We start from the raw sequence: 22,549 nt of genomic DNA on the forward strand, positions 1-22,549 counted from the left end.
TCCCAATTGGTCGCCATTGGTACGAAACATTACATACTTTTGTTGTTGGTGCATAACTAGCGTATCAGTTGTTTATCTTTGTTGATTATAGTTTCATCGAGAAAGGATGACGTTTAATGTGTATGGTGATTCGTATAATTAATAGCAGGAGAGGGTAATCCAAGTAATTTAACTTTTTGATTCAAAGTTGACAATTATTAGTAAAAGTATGTCAGTAGTAGTGTGTGTGTGTATCTAGTAGTGCCCTCCTAATTTTTTTACTCGGTTGTTTGGTAAGTATATCATTATACCATGCTGTCATCATTTCAATTTTTTAATTAACTTTACAAAGATGAAAATGCTAATGTTTTGTTTCACTCTGTTAGAGCGATACTAATGCACGAACTATTGTGATTGGAGTTTATAGTGGTAGAAACGGCTGCTGTTCTGCATCATAGTGAACCGTTTATTGTGGTTTGAATAGAGGTGTTGGACTTTAATACTTTGTGCAGAACTTTGTTGTGGACAATTGCTGTGGAGACTATGTAACGGTTTGTCAAACAGCAAGATATCTATGATGTTGATGCAATAGTCTCTTTAAGATGCAGATGATGAAATAGAGTACCCCGAGCAACTGGAGTGGAGGAGTTGTCCACTCTGGTAAGTCCCCTCGGTCAAATTTAGACGTGCAGACGTGTCAGTGAACGGCTGGTCCACGCATGTCTTTCTCTTGTGTATAAATACATGTGCGACCACTTGTCAGGGTTACATTTCCGCGTTAAGTTGTATTATAAAGAGCTGCTGGGGGGAGAGAACCTTTAAAGTCACCATCACCTGCTGCGTTCACCTGCTTGCATCTATCAACGTGAGCATGTTCGTCATTTTAACCTGACGCGACACTTTTATCTAATTGGTTAGAAGCAGGCAGAGGGGTGGGTTTGACAGAGGATTTCCTGAAATCCTATTGGCTGAGGACGGCTTGGAGTGCCGTGACGCATATTGGAATTCCCGAAGTTACCAAGTTCACAGGGACAAGAGGAGCGTCTTTCTTGCGAAATAAGTTGATTATTTTTTTTTTACCGCGATTGCATCCAAAAGAAGCAGGGTAAATATGGCGTGTTTGTGTTCATATTTTAGAATGCTGACGTGGGTTAGGCTGTGTGTCACTGCGAGTGCGAACGCGGAAGTGCTCGTGGGGACTTTAGTCAGTATCCTTTGTTTACCATCACAATCGCCTGCCTTTAAAATCCATCATCATTGACGTGTAAACGCATGTAATCTCACATCTTGTAAGTATTTCCCTTTGTTTGCTCGTCGTTTGTCCATTTTTGGTATTTAGTCCACCCACGTCAAAGACTCCAAAGCATCGTTCATCGGCGCTGGACCTTTCATTGAACTGCGCATCAACTGATGTCATGGGAGGCACAGTGTCGTTACATAACGTGCATTGGCGTTAATCTTCAGTCTTTATCCTACGTGAACGGTGCATCACGGCTGTTTTTTATGCACCATACCGTAGTGGGTGACTACTGCTGGTGTTTCTGTGCAGGACTATTTGCATACTGTTAGCTGTCGTTATTCATATAGGCTGTGTGAGTCATTTTTCAAGCAATTGTGTCGTCAACAGGATTGTTTAAAAAAAAAAAACACTGAAAGTGTCCCTGCTGCGCCAACTCGAGCCTGAAAGGGGCGATGTCGGACAACAGCAACAGCACCGGCAGCAGTGGCTCCTCGACCAACAGCTGGACCCTCCTCTCGCCCGAGGTAAGATAGTGAGACGCGGAGGATTGCAACGCTTGTAATCTTTTCTTACAATGCACGATAGTCTTTTAAGAGCAGTTTTCTTACTTCGCATTTTTTAGCATCCCAAAGTAACTCAGTCACTAGGCCAGGGCTATTCAACTAAATTGTTCCGGAGGCCACATTTTCAGACCTTAGGACTGGGAGCCGGGCATTTAGTACTCTTATTTTGTATGTTCATGCAGCGCTCTACCATACTTTGATAAAACTTGACCAATTGTTGAAGTGTTACGGTAATGCCAGTCAAAGATTCTCTATATGGCGGTACCGCTCTTGTTTATTGTCTACTGCAAAATGCTTGTCATAGATCCTTTATATGACAGGAGCTCTGCAAAAATGCTTATCAAAGATGTTGCAGGGTGGGCCGAAAGTGTATATCTGCAAACATGGCAGTCATAGTCGTGGCTATGTTAGTCTCTCACAATCTTTGAACTGAGCATGTGGGCCTTTCTGATGTCATTTATCATAGTCATCATCAAAAACTAGTCAATATATGTCAGGAGCTCACTGCTTTTTTGTATACTAAAAAGCATTTTTAGAAGATCCTCAATCTGATGCTGCTGTTTTTAATGACCCACTGCAATAACTCCAGTCAAAGAGCGTCATATGAGTGGAACGCACCTTGTTTTTACAGAAATTGTGGTAGAAGATCCCCGACTACATGCTGTAGTTGCTTACAAGCTTTGAACTGAGCATCTGGGTCGGTCTGATGTCATTTATTTGCTAACAGCAAAAAAGAAAAATGTAAGGTTAAAAGAACATACAACAAAGAAAATACTGCAGCACGGTCGCAAGTACTTTTTATATTTTTTTAATATAATGTTTGAATATACAGGATATATAAACTCTTTATATTTAATTTTATAAATGTTATATTTCATTTTTATAAAATTGGACAGTAGACCGTGCCGCAAGTGCACACATCTACATCGCCACGGGAACTAGCAACCAATTGGCAACACAACATCTAGAGCCACCCTGACACAAGCCTCAAAGCTTCTTTCAAATAATGCCTGCTATTTTCTGAAATTAAATAAAGTTTTTTCACAGGAAGCGGCTGGCGACAACGTGGGGCCAGTGGATGACGGCACGGAGAGCCTGGGCGACGCCCCTAGTCTGTCTGAGGACATGGCAGCAGGTATTTAGAGGAGACCAGACGCAAGAAGAAATGTGAAGTTGATCATTGCAAGTGTGTGTGTTGCAGGTGTAGCTATGGAGTTCAAGCCAAGTGACATTCCAGTAGAGAGTGTCTTATCAGAGGAAGGCCACCAGGTTGCTACACAACAATGTAGTCTTTATGCAGAGGTTATCGAGGTTAACACACATGTCATCATGTGGTCACTAGGTGTGTCAAGAGACCTCCCCAGAGTCCGGTGAGGGTCTCATCCCCTCCATTCCAAGCCCACCCAGCTCCCATCCACCAGAACCGGACACAGAGAGCCAGGCTCCCATCATTCACGACATTGTAACAAGCTCACCCAGTGACAACGAGCACCTGTGCAGCGTGCCCTTTGTCTCTAGCATCGATTTCCTGGTGTCCCAGGATATCGCTGCCACTGATGCAGATGAGCCGGAGGAGACCCTTCTTGATGCCCCCCTGACAGAAAGGCCAGTCATTGAGGAACCAGAGGCTGACACCCCGGTCAGACTCTCTGAAGAGCCACAGGTGGACGTCCCCACTGAGACCACCACAGTTTCTGAGGTTCCCAGCCTTGTAGAACCAGCAAGGCCGGAAGCAGAAAGCCCTGCTGATGAGGACCTTGTCCCGGAAACAGTTGGCTCTGCAGAGGAGGAGCCTTGTGTGGAGGAGGAGGAGGAGGAGCAGGAGGAGTTAGAGATGCAGGAGGAAGAGAAGGAAGATGAAGGTACACAAACTGTTTATTTTCTAACGTGATGTATTAAAAGACTTCATACTTTATTCCATCCTCCCTTTCAGAATCCCCCGTTAGCTTTCACGTCGATGTTTCAAGTGACCATGATGATGGACTCCGGAGGAGGGCTATGCAATCCTCTGACACGCCAAGGCCAAAAGTGTCGGATGAGGAAGACGAGGAAGAAGAGGAGGAGGCTGACGAGGGGAAGTTCAGGCTGGTGGAGAAAAAGGAGGACAAGGCATGGTGGTCCATAAACAAGTGCGTGGTGGGGGCTGCCATCCTGCTCTTTTTGGGCTCCCTCTTCCTCTCTGGTGAGCATGGAACATGGCCGTGAACATGGTATAAGTGCGTTCAGTGACACTGACAACAATGGCAAAATGCAGGACCACAGGTGTGAACGCACCCTAACAGACATAATAGAAAATACACTATTTTAGACATAAGACTCACACATTAGCATTGACAGCTGGTGGCTATTGTCTCACTAATGTAACGTAACACCTAGAGACCAGTGTAGAATACTACCGTACTGCCAATGTTGTGGTTAAGGAGAGACCCCCGATGCGCTTCAATCGCTTTATTAACAAGCAGAGGACACATGCAGTGAGCATTCACACAGCAGCTACTGTCGGCCACTCGCTACACTGCTAACCTGCTGCTAGCACTCATCTGACGCCACACAAAGCATTTCCCAAAGATGCACACAGCAAGTCACAGATAGTGTATTACACTTCATATCATGTCTTTTGAATGCCTCATATTTGTATTTTTGTTCATTTCGCCATGTTTATGCTTGAAAAGGACAACACACGAGATCGGGTCTGAGACAAGAGTTTAACATTACAAGAAAAGTAAAAAAAAAAAAACAGTATACATTTCTACTGTGTTACACTCATGCACTGTGTGTATGGTAACGGCCCCGCCTCTACACTCATGCACTGTGTGTATGCTAACGGCCCCGCCTCTACCCACTGAGACAGACTGTATGCCCGATGAAAGGGCTCACTCCGTCAATGCCATTGTTCTATAGAAGAAACGCGCCAAAGTGCTGAAATCAATGCACCATGAGCCAATGACAACTTGTTCTTCGTATTGATGGAAGTATTTGATTTTAGACACACCACACAGTCACCCACAGAACTCACCAATCATTTAATAAAATGCTTGATTGTCTCATGATTTTGCCCATTCCCCGCTTGTTGAACCAGCTGCATCAACAAGTTCCACTCTAACCGGAATAATGGTAGCCAACAAAACAAGTAAGCTGGTCCAAAGCACTTACTAACAGGCCTGACTCATGCCGTGACAGCACCAAAGCCAAATAAGCTGCATTCCAAATGCGCTTGTTCTGTAATGCACTTTCATTTAAGTGTATGCTTTCATTGTACTTCCTGTATGAGGTGGAAAAAGTGTTTGAGCACAAAGAATGCACTTTACACTGCTGCTGACAGCTTGTGTTCTTCCTGCTGTTGACAGGAGAATTTGACGCCTCCGACGGGAGCGAACAAAGCCAGAGCCAGGTCTGCCTGTCACTTTGGAGTAGTCAGTGTACAGCTTGTACAGACATTTTGTCTCACTAGTCTTATTTCTCTCTCCAGGACTTGCCTAGCAGTACCAATCGACAGGAAATAATGGAGCTGTTAGACAAACTGATGCAGGAAAACAAACGTATCACTCTTCTTGAGTCGTACCTGCAAGTCCGTCCCATGAGATGCTGATTCTAAGGTCCACCATGCCATGAATAGACGATTCAGTAACGCTTCTTTGTTTAATCTTTTCAGTCTCGGATGAAGGAGATTGACGCAGCGGTGGCGAGCAGCGACATCCACGAGAAAGCAGAGCTGGAAAGTGCAAGCGCGACTTTAAGGAAGGAGCTGTTGTCTGTGCCGCACTTGAAGAAAGAAGTGGAAAGTCTGCGGGCCATTGTGACGGAACTCGACCTGCTCGCAGGTAATACTGATGTTTTACCACAAATGCTCCACAAATGCTGGCGCAACATTGGTGCTGTTGCATTGCGTCGTGTTGTGCAATATAATATACTGTGTGGTTAAAGCTACTTTTTCATTTCGGGTATATTCACTGAAATAAGACAGATTCATTTTCATGGTAATTTTTCTTCAGCTGACCTGGAATCCAGCGAAACCCAGCCAGCACCGTCAAGCTTGTCCCCTGGTTCTGTTGAACCAGAGAAGGACAAGGTGAAGGAGGAGCTATACAGGCAGAAGCTTCTCCTGTACAACAGCAAGAAGAGGCTGCAAGGGATAAAAAACGATGGCGTCTACCGCAGGGTTGTGACTGATAGCCTGGAGGCGATCCGGAAGGAGGCCTCTGAGAAGGTGAAGTGGTGGGGCAAAAAGAAGCCGCAGAAAGAGGGAACATCTCCAAAGTCCAACTCTCACAAGGAATCATGGCGGAAGAACCAGGATGAGTGGGAGACCAAGAAACAGGAGCGCCGCCGGGATAGGGAGGAGAGGAGGAAGGAGAAACCATGGCACAGTCAAGCTTCCCAACAGCAGCAGCATTCCCGCAAGCCTCATCCTACCAACGCAGGCGACTTCTGGAGAGACCAAGAGCAGAAGCTGAAACGCAACATCCGTCCCCGGACATCCTGCACCTCGATGGAGGATTGCGCCGCCGAGGAAGGCCTCTACCCGGTGGAGCTACTCGAATTCGAAGAACTGCTGGATGGCTACCTGAGCAAGTTAGAGAGGACGCCGCCCTCCAGCAAGGACGCCATCCGGAGGCTGGCCTCCGCCTTCTTCACAAATGGCGTCTTCGTGCACGAACAGGTGATGTTCGCCGACTTCGTTGACGACGTGGCGGACATCCTGGAGGACATGGTGGACGTGGTGGAGGACGGCCGGCGCAAGGGCGATGACTCCCTGGAGGAGGAGATGGAGGAGTTCGAGAGGGAGGCCATGTGGAAGTTTGCCAACACGGTCTGAGCCAGATTCCACACTTGGGGTGGGGTGGGAGGTGTGGATTTTGGGATCTGTAATTGTAGTCCACACACATCCCTCTGAGTCTATCGTCATACGCTCCACTTGTTCTAAGTTGTGGTTTGTTCTCCACTAATGTTCTGTGTGGACTTTTGTTCACCTTGTTCCTCTTCCTGCTGCTGCTTACCTGCTGCATGTCAAGTCATCAAATTTGGACAGATCCTTGGAGCGCTTAACAAATAAGCTAGGGCGAGTGCGCTCAATCCCAGTGTTTTCCCTGTCGAGCCGGTTCGACCAGTTTGAGGAGGCCAGCCTTTAATGTACGTGTGCAAACAGGGCAAAGAATAATCCACACGGGTGCTCATAATCCGAAAATTTAGTGAAGTGAAAGCTGGACTTGACGTGTTTGACAAAGTGGACATCAACTACGACAGAAAACTAGTATTTTTTTTCAAATGCACCACACTAAGTAGCATATGTGAACAAAAGTATTGGGACACAGGAAGTGCAAATTCTGATGACATGATTGTATTTTATGACTAAGTGACAATTGTATAAGATTGAAATTTAGTGGTACAATTGGAGTAGTCCGTGTACAGCTTGTATAGCGATAGATTACTGCTCCCACAGACATTGGAAGCCCAAAAAAGGGGCTAGTCCCAATACTTTTGTCTGTTTTTGTTTCTATTAAGTTGTGTGCACACAAGTATTGTAGTGTAGTTGTTTGTGTGGCAAGAAAAAGCTGCTTTTTTGGATATTTGGTTGATGAATGGCACAGTGAGGTTTTGAAGTGAAGATTATTTATTTAGTGCTGCCACACTGCTTTTTTTTCCGGAAAGTATTGTCATACAAATGTGAATGTGCTCAATGTTAAGGTCATCAGTCATTTCTGCTAATGTGCCTTTGTTGCTGAAAGTACTACTGCTAAAAGAAAGTATTATGCTAAGAGTATTAGGAGGTTTCATGGGGATGAATGTCATTTCTTCAAGGAACGTTGTATTTACACCAAAGGGATTGAAAGTTAGTCTAAAACAGATGCATCTTCCCAAGTTCAGATTTGTTTCTTTGTGGGACAATATTGAGCTATTTAGTGTTTTCTGAAGTGCATGTAGTTGATTTATTTTTCTTGGCTTAACGCCCTTCCCGGTAAGTCAATAAATTATCACCAAAGCCCCTAATGTCCTTTTATTTCATTATTTTCCAAGCAAGTGTCGTGCTGGAGCATTCCATTGTGCTCCTGTACCTCAAGTTGGACATAGGATTGTGCGCGTGTGCCTGTTAACGGACCTGCTTGTAAGTATATTCACTTAATCAGGAAACATCTGCGCTACGAACATTTGAACTATTTTCTCCCCGCAGATGAAAGGAGCGCCGGATAAGCTACGTGAACCAACCAGTCGGCCATCAAATCCTGCGCGACATCCACGTGAACAGGAATGTGAGCAATGACAGGACGGACACGTGTCATGCTTTGAATTCTCCAGCAGGTCAGCAATGCACGTATGACATGCAGCACAGCGACATCTTTTCCCTTGTACTTGTAGACTTGATTTACGGCCATTCTAGATTTGTTTGTGTCACCGTATGATGTACAGTGAGGACATCATCCAAAACCTAATACATTTATGATAAAGGAATACAAGCAGTGCATTAAAATATAAAAGTCAAATGTGCTTAAAAGTAAATGACTGTAGCTTTAAAGTACCGTATCCAAAAAAAAGGGGGGGGGGGGTATAGTTAATAGTTCTACTCAAAAAAATAAAAGGAGCACTAAAATAACACATCCTCGTGGAATATTCTGATTACTTTGATCTTTACATAGTTGAATGTACTGACAACAAAATCACTCAAAAATGTTCTGATTATTATTCTTGGGCGTGTTTATTCCATTTGCACAACAGCGTGTGAAATTGTCAGTCTGGTGCTTCCTAAGTGAACAATTTTGATTTCACAGATGACATTGTGATTAAGTGTTCCCTTTATTTTTTGGAGCAGTATATTTAGTGCAGGGGTGTCCAAACTTTACCCAGCGGGGGCTGCATGCGGTAAAGTAAAGAATACAGGGGCCACTTTGATATTTTACATTTTGTAAACCAACCCACGTAGATAGGTTTTGTTCAGTATGACACGCCACCGTACGTACCGTACAGTGTGATGGGTCACGCTTTTTCCTCAAGCTCCTCACTTCATAACTTCCTGTGTTTCTCAGAAACATGGACGTCGGCATCGCTACTTTGGTCGGCCAGTTCAAGGCGCACGCGGGCAACGACGGATCCGCCAACACCCTCAGCAGAGACGAGTTCCACAACCTGCTCGCCTCAGCTGCCCAACTATGTGAAGGTAAGTAATAGCAGTAATATCAGCTGACCTGTTGTCACTTCCTCTACTTGCATATTTTCCATATTTACTCGAGCTTCAGTCACCAATGGTCACCCTATGCTTTCTTCCAGCCAATCAGACACACTACAGTATATAAGCATTATTAGAAAGAAAAGGTTGTGATTAAATCCATTTTCTGGACCGCTTGCTTATGCTGCAGCTTGGGCGAGAGGCGGGTTACACCCTGGACTGGTCGTGATGGAATACCATAAAATATGATGTAGTCATATTATTATGTTGGTGTCACCATTTAAAATGTTGGGGGAAAATGCTATAATTAAATGTAGTGCTCATCGTTCTCGAGGTTTACTATTCAAATTCCAAATAGTGATCATTTTATGATCCATTACTTGCATGGTTTTTGCATCAATATGAATTGCTGCAGACTAAATTATTAGCCAAGTTGTTCCCTGAACATATATATATATATAATTGATTATAAATGATATTTACAGTTTGTTTTAAAGCAACTTTTTGTAATAATAAAATGTGATCATAATGGTTTGGGCTGTTGACACTGTCAGAGGAGCATTAATGAATGAACTGAATGTATGTGTTCATTCCAGTGGTTGACACTGAGAGAGTTAGGGCAAAATATTAGGAACAGCCCTCATGTTATGAGGAACTTGGACGTTATGTAGTGCGTGCATGTGTGGTTCCTGCAGATGGCCAGCAGGTGGCAGGACGGTGCCGCGCATCTCACCAATGATGCTGAGGGTCTTTTAATAATTCCTCTTTTATTATTATTCTTATTCTTTCCTCACCAGGACGCCGGCGAGCCAGACTTAGTAGACCGCCTCATGTCCTCGCTGGACGAGAACGACGACGGCGAGCTGACCTTCGAGTTCTGGCGGAAGCAGGGCGGCTTCAGTCAGTCGTAGACCTTGTCCGTCAGTGTCACATGTGTAAGGCTTTATTTAGTTAACCATTTGCTGATTGCAGGCCAGCGCTAAATTAAAGGCCTGATTGTCTGGGAGCCTCCTGTCATTCATTGACTGGCCACATTGGAGCGGGGATGTATTACAGCCTTGATTTAGGAGAACTGCTGTAATCCTAGATGCACTACTGCTCCCACAACACACCCTATCTTGTTGCACGCAGCGTCACAATGCGGCCTGGCCAAGCGTTAAGATGCTGCCGAGGCAGGTAATGTCATACCTGCCAGCGCCCTCGCTAAAAATATCCTCCATGATGCCTTTTATGTCTCCAACTCTGATTCAGTCTTCTGGGGAGGAGATAGGAGCTCAGAACAACACGACCTTTGTAGCCAATTGGCAGATAGGCTGTGTTTTACTGTCCAACGTAATCCCGCTTACATTTAAAGTACGTTTAGACGTCGTTCTAAATAAAGTCGCTCGTGCTGGCCCGCTGCCACGCTTCCCACAAGTACGCCATTGTGCTGTTACGACGGGTGACCAAAGTCCGGCCCAGGGGCCGCATGCAGCCCACAGATGGATTTACTTTTTTTAATTGTCTCGACACATATTCTAAAAGTACAATAAACGACGGCCACACTCAGAAAATAATGGAAAAAAGGTGTAAAATAAAAAAATGTACATATGTAAATTTCATGAAAAAATGCCTGTCAAAAATATAAGCTTTACGACTAAGATTATGACTTCTTTCTTGACAAAAAAAAATCCACTACTTTTTTCTGAAATATATAATGTATATAAAAATCTACAGCCATTTTCTGTAAAATATCCAAACTCACACGACACAACTTTTTCTGGAAAAAAAATCATATTTCATCCATCTTTTGTTTGAAAAATATTTTTGAAAAAAATTATTTAAAAAAAAATTTAATTTCCAAGCTATACAATTGTGTCCCTCAAAAAATGTTTTATTTCTCAAAATGTATTTTAAATATACTGCTTCTCTTCTAAATATATATATATATATATATATACATTCTCAAAAAAATAAAAAAATGTACACTTTATCACTAAGATTATGACTTTCTCTTGCAAATATTTTTTTGTTCTAGAAAATATAGACTTTTTCTCAAGTGCATTTTTATGTTGTAAAAATATATACTGTACAACTATTTAGAAAAAATGATACTTATTCCTCAGTTTTACTCTTGGAAGTTCATGACTTTTTCTTCAAATATATTAAACTTTTTTTCTTTAAAAAAAGAAGGGAAAAGCCGGACTGCATGCTTGTAGTATAAAGTTTTTGGGGCGCCTTCATGTACTGTAGAAGTTTTGCAGTAGTGAGGGTGGTTTCCCTGCAGCAAGCAGCGGTACTTGTATGTTCCCAAGCTGTGAAGGTCAGAAGCCAGAGGTGTACAAGCCCCAAAAGCTCACCGTCGTGTATTTTGAATCGTAAAGCACATTTTCTTCTTAAAAAAGTGCTTTTTAATGGCGTGTTAAAAGTGCAGATGAAGTCCAGCAGCGTGTTGAAGTAGCGTGGAAGCGTGCAAATCACGCAGACACACACACTTTGGCCTCGTGAAGCAAATCTCATTCCAAACTAAACTTTTCCAAGCTCTCCTGATCCGTTTCTCCCTGGAAACTTCCAGCTCTTCCACAATCTCTCCCCCTCCCCTCCTCCTCCATCTCTTTCTCTGTCGCTCTTCCAGGTACACGCCCTTTGACTTGTCAGTGGGGGGAAAAAAAGTTTTAAGGAAAGCAAAAATCACGGAAGAAGACTTTGCAGTCCTTCTCGTTTGGCAAGTTGCGTGGACCCAAAAGCTGGAGTCGTTGCCGCGCAGAAGACCAGAAAAAAAGTCAATTTCGTGCACATTTCCACGCTTGGCTTTCACGGTGAGTACGTTTTCGTGATTTTCTTTACTTTGGGGAAGAGGGGGGGGGGTTCGCTGCGAGTTCTTTTGCCACGTTTCGGTGGAGACGTCGCACTTCAAACCCGTCTGGGACGCGCTTCTTTTCGCAGCAGGGATGCGTTCAATGACCCTTTGAAACGACAGGAAATGATAGAACGTGTGACAAAGTGCCGTTTATTTATCTCAAAACTGCCGCCGTCAAGTAAGAGGCCGTGGGTGAAGCTGTTCCAGATGATTCCTCAAGAGTAGGGTGGACAAGATAGTCCCGGTGTCCAACCTCAACTCGTCCCCTTGTTAATATTTGATGCCACAGGAGCACACGGGATCACGTTCGCCCATTTGGAAAGGCAACACTGCAACACGTCCTTTAAGGGGGGAAACTCTAGTTGTAAAGCAATGAATGTTTCATCGCCTACAGTTGTCTTTTAGGACAAATAAGGCGGATTAGTTGCCGCCAGGTGAGGCTGTGACGTAGGGCAGGTGATGCAAGCCTCCCTTGGCTGAATATTTCATGTGAGAATGGACACATATGGACACATATGTCACGTTCGTGTTGGTTTTTGTGCGTGTGTGTGTGTGTGTGTGTGTGTGTGTGTGTGTGTGTGTGTGGCTGCCCCAGGCCTGTGCATGCACAGGCTGCAGAGGGTGTGTCGCCAGTGCAGCTCGGTGACAAACTTAACACTTCTGCCACGAGAATGGCATGCAAATAACATAAGTCGTTGCACTTTAAGGCACATTTCACACACACTGACTTGTTTGCAGCTTTATTGCACATCACGTGCTTGTTTAAGGCCGCACTGACTTAAAAAGTGACGTGTTTGATGTCTTTCTGAGTGACTTAGCTTATTTTAACTTTTTTTAAAACTTAATTTAGCTTTTTTCCTTGGAGATGTAAGACTTTAGTCTCGGACATGCATGACTTTAGTCTAGAAAGTAACTTTAGTCTCGAAGATATGGTGGCTTTTTAAGTTGTTCTTCAAAATATATGGCTTTTGTTCGTGACAATGCACAGCTTTTTTCTTGAATACAGTATCTTGACTTTTTCTCCAATATACAACCTCTGTATCAAAAATATACTACACTTTTCTCTTGTATAAGTGCCATTCTTTGTCTAAAATCTAGCAATTATTTTAATATTCCTTTTTTTCAATATACAACTTTTTTCTCATATTTGAATTTAATATGACTTGTTTTAGAAAATATGTTTAGTTTTTTTCTTGAAAATATAACAATGTATATTTCTATATATAATTATTTTTAAAAATATATTTAAAATCACATAAAAATAATTATTATTTTATTTGTTCATATTTTTAATAATCATATGAAATAGTATAACGTTTTTCAAACATATGACTATTCTCAAAAGATTAGGATTTTATTATAGAAAAGAAATTCCTTTTATTCTAGAAAAATGTAACTTTATTCAAGAAAATGTTTTTTTTTATATAGACTTGTATTTTTGCATATATACCTTTTTTTTTTAATCAAATATGTGACTTTATTCTTGAGAAAATATGACCTCATATGACCTCAAAAATAAGCTACTTTTTCCTCCAGAATAAATGACTTTATTTTCTGGAATACATACGGCTTGATTGTGGAAAATGTATTCACTTTGTTGTAGAAAATTATCAGCTTATTCTAGAAAATCGGTTTCTCTTAAAGGGTTTTTTTCTTGAACATTCACTACCGGCCAAAAGTTTTAGAACACCCCAATTTTTCCAGTTATTTATAGACATCCAAGTCGTTCAAGTCCAGTCAATAGCTTGAAAAAGCGTGCAAGTCATTCCTGCAGGTGTTCCAAGTACTTAATACCTCCTCTGTCTGCATGAAAGCAGCGTTTGGAACACACTGTGGTCCTGCTACAGTACACCCTCGTCAACGTCCGCTGAACAGCATTGGACTGGAGAAAGTCATTTGTTGCGACAAAAATGGCAAGAAAAGAGGGGAATGAAGACTGGAAGAGACACTTGACACTGAACATTCTGGAGCGTTTTCCTGCACAAATTGGAGTGTTTTAAAACTTTTGACGGGTGGTGTATATGAGCTTTATTCTTCCACGTATGCAACTTGTTTTTTTACTCAAATGTGTGACTTTGCTCTTGAGAAAATATGACTTTTTTCTAAAAAATAAGCTACTTTTTCCCTCCAGAATAAATGACTTGATGTTCTGTATGTCTGGAATGTATGGCTGCATTCTAGAAAAAATGTGACCTTATTCTAGAAAATGTGCTTTCTTTTAAACAACTTTTTCAACAAATCAAATCTGTCATCTTACTATGAAGAAAACATGCCTCTTAAAAATCAGCTTCTTTTTTTCCCTCCAGAATAAATGAATTTATTTTCTCTAGAATATGTATGTCTAGAATAGATATGGCTTTATTCTAGGAAATATATTCATTTTATTCTAGAAAATTATAACCTTTTTCTCGGAAATGTGGTTTCTTTTAAATAATTTTTGTCTTGAAAATATATGATGTTTATTTTTCCATACATACAACTCTATAATATGTCATTTTATTCTTGATAAAATATGACTTTCTCTCAAAAACTAGGCTACTTTTTCCCTTAATAGAATAAATTACTTTATTTTCTCTAAAATGTATGACTTCTGTCTGTAAAATATATCACTTCTACAAAATATACCGTACTACTTTTTTGTAGAATAAATCACCATCCATCCATCCATTTTCGATACCGATTCTTCCTCATTAGGGTTGCGGGGGCATGCTGGAGCCTATATAAATCACTATTTTTTTTTGAAAATACGACTTTTTTTTCTTGAAAACATAACTTTTTTACTGAAAAGTACATCTTTTATTCCCAAAAGATTGACTTTTATTCTTGATTCTGACATAAATTACCTCTTTTTTTCAAATCTATATGACTTTGGTGATTTTTCTTTGCCAATAATTACTTTATTCTTGAAAGTTTCTTTTCTCCAAAATATTATATAGATTGAAATATATGGGGGGGTTTTAAGGACGCAGGGTGGCTGAGTGGTTAGCACGTTGGCCGAGTGGTTAGAATGTTGGCCACACAGTCAGGAGATCGGGAAGACCTGGGTTTGAATCTTGTGTGGAGTTTGCATGTATGAATGTGAGAGTGAATGGTTGTTTGTCTATGTGCCCTGCCAGGGTGTACCCCGCCTCTCGCCCGAAGTCAGCTGGGGTAGGCTCCAGCGTACCCCCACAACCCTAATGTGGATAAGCGGCATAGAAAATGGATGGATGGATGAATAAAGTGACTTCTTCAAACTTTAAAACGCATTTTTCTCCAAAATATGCAACTTTTTGTCATGAAGAAATGATGACATGAATATTATTCCCCCCAAAAATGGGTCTTCCATGCGTCTGCAGTTGCATCCACTTGGAACGGGAATAAAAGCTGAAAGACGAGTATGTTTCGTATGTTTGGTGTGTGGTGGCGTCGCTGCTTTGGGGCAAAGCGGCCCCGAAAGAGCAGTAAATTCCTGCCTAAGTGAGTTCCACAGGCGGGCGGCTGTGAATGGAATTCCTGCGAGGACGTGTCACCCACATGCTTGTATGGATGGAGCTCTGCATCTGTGTCATGCAGCTCTACAGTTTGTCGGGGCATGAATACATGAGTACGTGAAGCAATGAATGTGCTTTTGAATTTCGGGCCGCTGAGCCGCAGTTTTGGGAACCCCTGCGAAGCGTTGCAAGCACAGGTCAGTAAGAAAGGAGAGAGAGTGGGGAGCAGATGAAGAAGAGCAGACGTGAGTAATGTGAGGCGTTCCCGCCCCCACCTTCCCCCCAGCTCTACAGATCAGATGACCTATCAAAGATCACCTCAGGCCTTTGTCGTCATGCTGGTCATCGTCATCACCTGAAACGAAACGGACGCGATCTGTTTCTTTTTCCACTGACCCAACGTGATCTATCTGTCATTTAATCGGCGTGTGTTCCTAGACAGCGCAGTCATGGAGGCAGCCATTCAGACGGTGGTCAAGGTCTTCCTGAAGTCCGGCAAAGGGAAGGAGAGTCTGGGGAAGAAAGACTTCCAGAGCCTGGTCAAGAGCCAACTCAGCAACATCCTGTCGGTTAGGACACTTTCTTTTATTCTCTCTCACACTGGGACCTCCACCGAGGTTTGCACACCTCCATAACTAACATCAGCTACAGAATGTGCATGGAGAATGTAACAAACGTACACTAAAACGCCTGTATATGCATGGAGAAAGTAACAAAAACACTCTTTTATATGAATGGGAAAAACTAACAAAAACACACAAACCCCTGTATATGCATGGAGATAGTAACAAGATACAATTGCACGAAGTTACACAATACATTATCTCCTGTATATGCATGGAGAAAGTAACAAAAACACACAAACCCCTGTATATGCATGGAGAAAGTAACAAAAACACACAAACCCCTGTTTATGCATGGAGAAAGTAACAAGATACACTAACTCTTGCATATGCATGGCGAAAGTAACAAAAATACACTAACTCCTGTATATGCACGGAGAAAGTAACACAATACATTATCTCCCGTATTTGCATGGAGAAAGTAACAAGATACACTATCCCCTGCATATGCATGGAGAAAGTAACAAAAATACACTTAACTCCTGTAAATGCACGGCGAAAGTACCATAATACATTATCTCCGGTATATGTATGGAGAAAGTAACAAGATATACTAACTTTTGTATATGCATGGATAAAGTAGCAAAAAAAAACATTACTCCTGCATATGCATGAAGAAAGTAACAAAAATACACTACTACAGCATATGCATGCAGAAAGTAGCAAAAATACACAACTCCTGCATATGCATGGAGAAAGTAACAAATATACACTTCTCAAAAACATCAGCTACAGAAAACATCAGCTGCAGAATGTGCATGACAGAATTTGCATGGAGAATGTTACAAAAGTACACTAAAACTCCTTTCTATGCATGGAGAAAGTAACAAAAATTCACAAACTCTTGTATATAAATGGGGAAAAATGATCACAAATACACCAAAACTCCTGCACATGCATGGAGAAAGTAACAAAAATACGCAAACCCCTGTGTATGAAGCATATGCATGGAGAAAGTAACAAATGTTTCCAAAAAGTGTCAACAAACTCCATCGAACAAGGTCACAAAGTCCCCATGTGAATTCGATACTCCGCCCTGTTCCACGAAGTCTCATCAAGTTATTTTGGTGTAATCCTGTTTACTAACAAACAGACCAAAAAGCAGCAAGGGCCCCCAGGAGGGTGCAGACCTCCACCAAGGACGAGCAATCCTAATTGAGCCCTCGTAGACACACACCTCCTGCATACGCTTCCATCTTATTCTTGCATTATTCACTGAGAAATGGAAGAAAATGTGCACAAATCTTGAAATGCAAACAAAACTGAAGCCAATTTCCTGCGCAGTTTCATGGAAGTCAGTTTAGGAGCCTTTGCGCAATACACACAGTCCATTTTAGATGGAGCACAGACCTCCCCCAAGGCAAAACTAGCCTCATTTGGAATAGCATCTTCAGATTATGTGCACAGTTTTTCCTCCAGAATGTACCCATTTATTGCCCTAAGATTAGTTTTTTTTCTCTCATACATACAACTTTTATTCTCAAAAATAGAAAGCTTTTTTTTCACAAATGTTTTTTTTCTCATAAGCAAAAATTTAACTTTTTTTTTCACCAATAGATTTTTTTCAGAAAAAATATATTCCTGCAAATGTCTATTTTTTTCTCATAAAAGGACTATTTTTCTAAAAAATAAAAAAACATGACTTTTAATAAAAAAAACTATTTTTTATTGCAAATATATTTTTTCTAAAAAAAAAAAAACTTAAAAAAAAAGAAAATACATTATTTTAAAAAATTTACAACTTTTTTTCTTGCAAATATACAATTAAAAAAAAATACTCCTTTTTTCTCAAATACAATTTATTCTCTCTAAATATACGCTATATTTTGTCTTAAATGTACTACTTTTTTCTGTAAACTCTGCAACTTTACTCTCATAATATAACATTTTCTGTCAAAAATCATCTTTTGTCTCGCAAACAGACCACATGTTTTCCTTCCAAATTACACAAGATCACAAAAGAATCTGTTCCAGGGTCAAACCGTGGCAAACACAACAGGGTTAAGTACTGCACAGGCGTCCTTGTTTTGGAATATGTGTGGTGAAAAGGCCAAAGAAGAAGCAAGACGCTGTTTCGAGGATAATTGCATGACCTTGCACCGTGTTTTGCTGTAACGCTACAAGCTGTTAGCATAACAACTGTGACCTCTCGCTGTAGGACACAGACAGCAAAGAGGCGGTCAACAACATGGGCCAGGGCCTGGACGCCAACCAGGACGGCAAGGTGGGCTTTGAGGAGTACATGAAGCTGGTGGGCTACCTGGCCAAGTCCCTCAGCGAACAACGGTGTCGCGCCAAAGAAGAGCCCGCCCAGAATGCCGCAGAGGCGCCACCCGCAGCGCAAAACTCCCCTGAGGGGGAAACCAAGGCAGATGCGGAGGTGAAGGCGGACGGGAAGGTGGACGCCAAGGCGGACGGGAAGGTGGATGCCAAGGCGGACGGGAAGGTGGAGGTAAAGATGGAAGCGAAGGTGGAGGAGGCCGAGAAGAAGAAGGAGGAGGTGGTGGAAGAGGAGAAGCCTGCAGCAGCAGCAGCAGCAGCAGCAACAGCAGCGGCGGTGGTAAATGCGGCTGACGCGGGGGTGACGGTGGACGCGTCATCGTGCACCGCGGAGGTGGTGGTGAGAGAGCTGGAGGAGACAGAAAAGGTGGAGGAAGTGGTGGAGAAGGTGGCTGAGGCTGCCAAGGAAGAGGCTGAGAAGAAGACGGAGGACTCATAGGGGACAATCCATCCATTCACCATCCAACACACACACACACACACACACACACACACACACACACACACACACACACACTAATAATAATAATAATAATAAGAGCTGGTGAGCCACTAGAAGATGTTGTCCAACCACTACAAACCAGCTGTGGAGAAAGCCCACTAAATAAGCTTTCTAGTACCACTATTAGCATTTACCTTATATGGTAATGGAACATCCTGTGAATGCAAAGCCTGACCCCGCCCTCTTCTGCTACCACACACACTAACACACGCACGCACGCACGCACACACACACACACACACTAGCGTCAGAAATAGGCACCAGTCACTTGTTTATCCCCTTTTGTTGTGTTTAACGTTGAACTTTTCCTTCAGTGCCACCCTCACATGTACTTCCCTCTGGGCACCTTCGTGGCCAAAAATGTACCTGCTATGAAATCAACACACATCGGGACCAGTTGGTTGTTTAGATACTGTAGATGTTTGCCTTGTGCACAACGCAGGACAACACCTCTTCTAAGGCAGAACTGCTACTGTACTACTACTACTACTACTACCACTACTACTACTACTACAGGTTTATGGACAATACAGTATTTGCCGATATTTTTTAGATTTCAGAAATGGAGGAAAACATCAAAGTATAGTCAGCTTTTCTTCTCAAAAATAGACGTTTTATATTGACTTTTTTCTCCTAAAATATTGTGGTTTTCCCCTGAAAAATGTATGACTTTTTTTGGAAATCAGACTTTTTTTTTCTCTCAGAAATCTCGCAAAAATGCAGCTTTATTTGCCTGGAATTCAGCTTTTTTTTGTCCCCCCCGAAAGATTTATTGCTATTTTTCTCAAAATTATACAACTTTTATATTTAAAAGAATTTTGCTCCCTCAAAAACATACTACTTCGTTCTCAAAAATATACAACTTTTTTTTAAAAATAGAATGTTTGTCCAACTTTATTCTCAAAAATATAAATTTTGCCAAAAAATATTTACTTTTTCTGAAATTACACAACTTTTATTTTTAAAATAATTTTGCTTCCTCAAAAACATACTACTTCATTCTCAAAAATATACAACTGTTTTTTTTAAGATAGAACTTTTTTTCCTCAAAAATGTACAACTTTCGACTTTGTTCTAAAAAAATTTAAGTTTTTCCCCCAAAATATTATAAAGTTTCTGTGAAATTATACAACTTTTATTTTTAAAATAATTTAGTTTCCTCAAAATGATTGTCTCCTACAGAGACTGCCGTCCCCGCGACCCGGACCCGGACCCGGACCCGAATGAGCGGAGGAACATGGATGGGTGCTTCCTCAAAAACATACGACTTTATTCTCAAAAATATACAACTTTTCTTTTTCAAAAATAGAATTTTTTTCCTCAAAAATATCAATTTCTTCCCCCAAAAAATATTTTTTACTTTTTTCCTGAAATTATACAACATTTATTTCTTCAATAATTTTTCTTCTTCAAAAATGTACAAATTTCTATAAAAAAATATGCAACTTTTCTTTTAAATAGAACTTTTCTTCTCAAAAATATACGTTTGTATTCTCAGAAATATACCACTTTTTTTCTTGCAGAATGTGACTTGTTTTCTTGAAAATATATTTTTCTTGCAGATATTTCTGCTTCAGACCTGCTCAAAACTATTAAAAATTCAGTCATTTAAAATATTTTAACCTTTTCAGTGCCCTTTTGATTATTTGAAAAATGTCATTATTTATTACAAAAACCCACAAATAACAGAATGCATGATTTCGCATATTAAAAATAGTAGTTGGAGGCGGTAAGTAGAGTCTTGGATATGTCAAAGAGCAGCAACGAAATTGGATTGATTGCATTAGTGTTTTTAATGTAGCGTCACATTGAAAATCAGGCCCCCCTTTTGGCACCTTTGTGGCAAAAATGAACCAAAAGCCGCTTTTAAGCCATCATAATGTCATTGTTTTGGTTTTGAGCAGGTCTGAAGATGTTAAAGCGATGAATTGTTTAGTGCATTTTTGCCACCAATGTGCTGAGGGGGGTCCAAGCCAGCATGCATGGGCCCAGTATACACGTCAAATGAAAAGACACTGGATTTCGACAATATGACTAAAAAGAAAACAAAAAGTCCTAATCAGGACAACATGATTACCAAAAAAACCCCAATGTACTAAATAGCCCGAGGGTGGCACAAATAACACATTTTCCCTCTTTGTGCCTCACAAATGCTTGAGTGCTGATTTGGCGATGACAATAAACGCATTGTTTGGCTGCCATACTTGCATCCCCTCCTTTCAGCTCACCCTCATTGTCTCGTTCCCTTCTCCTTTTTATTTTTTTGTAGGATCCAGTACTTCTTTCTCCTCACTTCACCTGGAAGTGACATAAAGCCTGCCGCAATTAGACGTGGCAGATCAGGTGTGGCTCTCCTAAATAATTAAGAATCTAAACCACAAGGACCAAAATAATCACAGGGTGGAAGGAATGATGGTGATGGGAATAGATTTAGGGTTGGACTTGTTATTTTGTTGCTTTTCAGAAAATCATTTTTTTCACATGACTGTATGTATTTGTGTGTGTAAGCTAGCGCTTCTAGCCCTGAACCGCTACACACAAAAGGGTGAAAATGTGTCAAAAACATGCACCCCGACTGCGTTGCCTGTGCAGACAAATACAACACATGGTGGGGCTGTAATACATGGTGGGGCTGTCATTAAGCCCCGCAAGTCGATTGACTTGAAATTTCTCGCACAGCTCCCGCAAAACACCCACTGTAACTTCATGGTGTTTGCCCCGAATCGCCACCAAATTTGGTACACGACTTTTAGGGGACTGACAAGCACGTGTGTGTCAAATTTGTGCCAGGTTGGTCGGAAAACATGGCCGCCATTAAGCAAAAGGTCTTGCTTCCTTGGCAGCTAATTGTCCATAAGTCATTAGACCGTTTGTCTAATGATGATAAAACTTTGAGGATATGAGTAGTACGTGTATGCTAGCATGTCTTCCAAAGCATTTTGAGCACAACCCGCAGGGGGCGCCACAAAGGTCACTAACAGTCGCGTGAAAAAATGTCGGCGCTGCTTCGACAGCAACTGCAATATCTCATGTTTGTCTTGACACAAAGTGAGATGTCAGCAAAAAAACATGGCGGACAAGCATTTTTTTGCAGCCTTGATTACTCTTTTTGTTACTTTTTAAACAAATAACGTCATGCAATTTACGATATCGTTTACCTGGACCCATTTCTACGCAAAACAGAAACCTTTCATGCGTCTCGGACCCAATTTTATGAGTAGAACGCACGGTCAGGACCTAATCCACTTGTTTAAGTCCTGAACAGGTTTTCCAGCGTTTACCGTGACGTGTTTTGTTTGCCGGTCACGCCTCTCATTTGGTCTAAAGACCCTGTTTGACCTGCAATAGGATCCCATTCCCCGAGTCTCTGTTGTGTTTGGAAACGAGCGGATTAGACGTCGGATGTGGGCAGTACGCCCAACTCGACGAGGGCGGATTGTTTGTCGTGTAGCGCACACACTGAGCCAATCCAATCCACATGCAATCCACTTTTTTTGTTGTTTTTAGAGTTTTTGTGCTCCCGTGCAATTTGATCATTTGATGCGTTGTAAACCATCAATAATGCAGTCGTGAGAAAACGGCTCCGGTTGCACGTCTGCCCACGGCCTCACGTACCACCACTGCTACATGTAGTACACTTTTCTCTTGTTGTTGGACACCTGCTGGCACGGCAAACTGGGTTGGCAGCGTAACAAGGCAAATACAAGCCAGTCATGTGCTCAGACACTCCCATTGTAAATATTACTGCTCCCATTTTCTCCCCCCTACAGCTTGATCGACTAACAAACCGGGCATTTTGGGCTATTATTTGTTCCAATACATATTCACCTGAATACTTTTCTTATTAAGGTACTTCCTGTAACTAAAAAGACTCCTCCAGCTTGTACGTAC

The 22,549-nt window shown here is 41.7% G+C and overlaps 3 protein-coding genes across 8 annotated transcripts; all 3 read left to right on the forward strand.

Moving 5' to 3' along the window:
- The first annotated feature begins 30 nt into the window (after positions 1-30).
- On the forward strand, positions 31-7,765 carry pbxip1a (pre-B-cell leukemia homeobox interacting protein 1a). Of its 5 annotated transcripts, XM_054763822.1 has the most exons (11): positions 734-1,084; positions 1,607-1,743; positions 2,830-2,917; positions 2,984-3,051; positions 3,125-3,244; positions 3,323-3,644; positions 3,716-3,964; positions 5,130-5,173; positions 5,252-5,350; positions 5,435-5,603; positions 5,775-7,765. In XM_054763822.1, the coding sequence occupies exons 2-11, from the start codon at positions 1,672-1,674 to the stop codon at positions 6,596-6,598; spliced, it is 2,055 nt and encodes a 684-aa protein (XP_054619797.1). In that variant the 5' UTR covers positions 734-1,084; positions 1,607-1,671; the 3' UTR covers positions 6,599-7,765. The 5 variants fall into 5 exon arrangements, with proteins under 5 accessions (XP_054619795.1, XP_054619796.1, XP_054619797.1 ...); XM_054763820.1 differs by lacking the exon at positions 734-1,084 and adding an exon at positions 31-272 and having other exon boundaries at positions 3,125-3,644; XM_054763821.1 differs by lacking the exon at positions 734-1,084 and adding an exon at positions 354-639 and having other exon boundaries at positions 3,125-3,644.
- A 132-nt stretch (positions 7,766-7,897) lies between these two features.
- On the forward strand, positions 7,898-10,696 carry s100a11 (S100 calcium binding protein A11). The gene is given in 4 exon segments (XM_054763831.1): positions 7,898-8,079; positions 8,802-8,909; positions 8,911-8,932; positions 9,739-10,696. Coding segments are annotated over 3 exon segments (240 nt in total). The 5' UTR covers positions 7,898-8,079; positions 8,802-8,805; the 3' UTR covers positions 9,853-10,696.
- An 833-nt stretch (positions 10,697-11,529) lies between these two features.
- On the forward strand, positions 11,530-18,668 carry s100u (S100 calcium binding protein U). 2 transcript variants are annotated; one of them, XM_054763823.1, is made up of 3 exons: positions 11,530-11,739; positions 15,692-15,822; positions 18,035-18,668. In XM_054763823.1, exons 2-3 carry the CDS (start codon positions 15,703-15,705, stop codon positions 18,593-18,595), a joined length of 681 nt encoding a protein of 226 aa, XP_054619798.1. In that variant the 5' UTR covers positions 11,530-11,739; positions 15,692-15,702; the 3' UTR covers positions 18,596-18,668. The 2 variants fall into 2 exon arrangements, with proteins under 2 accessions (XP_054619798.1, XP_054619799.1); XM_054763824.1 differs by having other exon boundaries at positions 11,543-11,739; positions 15,696-15,822.
- Positions 18,669-22,549: the final 3,881 nt, after the last annotated feature.

Source organism: Dunckerocampus dactyliophorus, chromosome 20 (assembly GCF_027744805.1).
Source record: "Dunckerocampus dactyliophorus isolate RoL2022-P2 chromosome 20, RoL_Ddac_1.1, whole genome shotgun sequence".
Classification (NCBI taxonomy): domain Eukaryota; kingdom Metazoa; phylum Chordata; class Actinopteri; order Syngnathiformes; family Syngnathidae; genus Dunckerocampus; species Dunckerocampus dactyliophorus.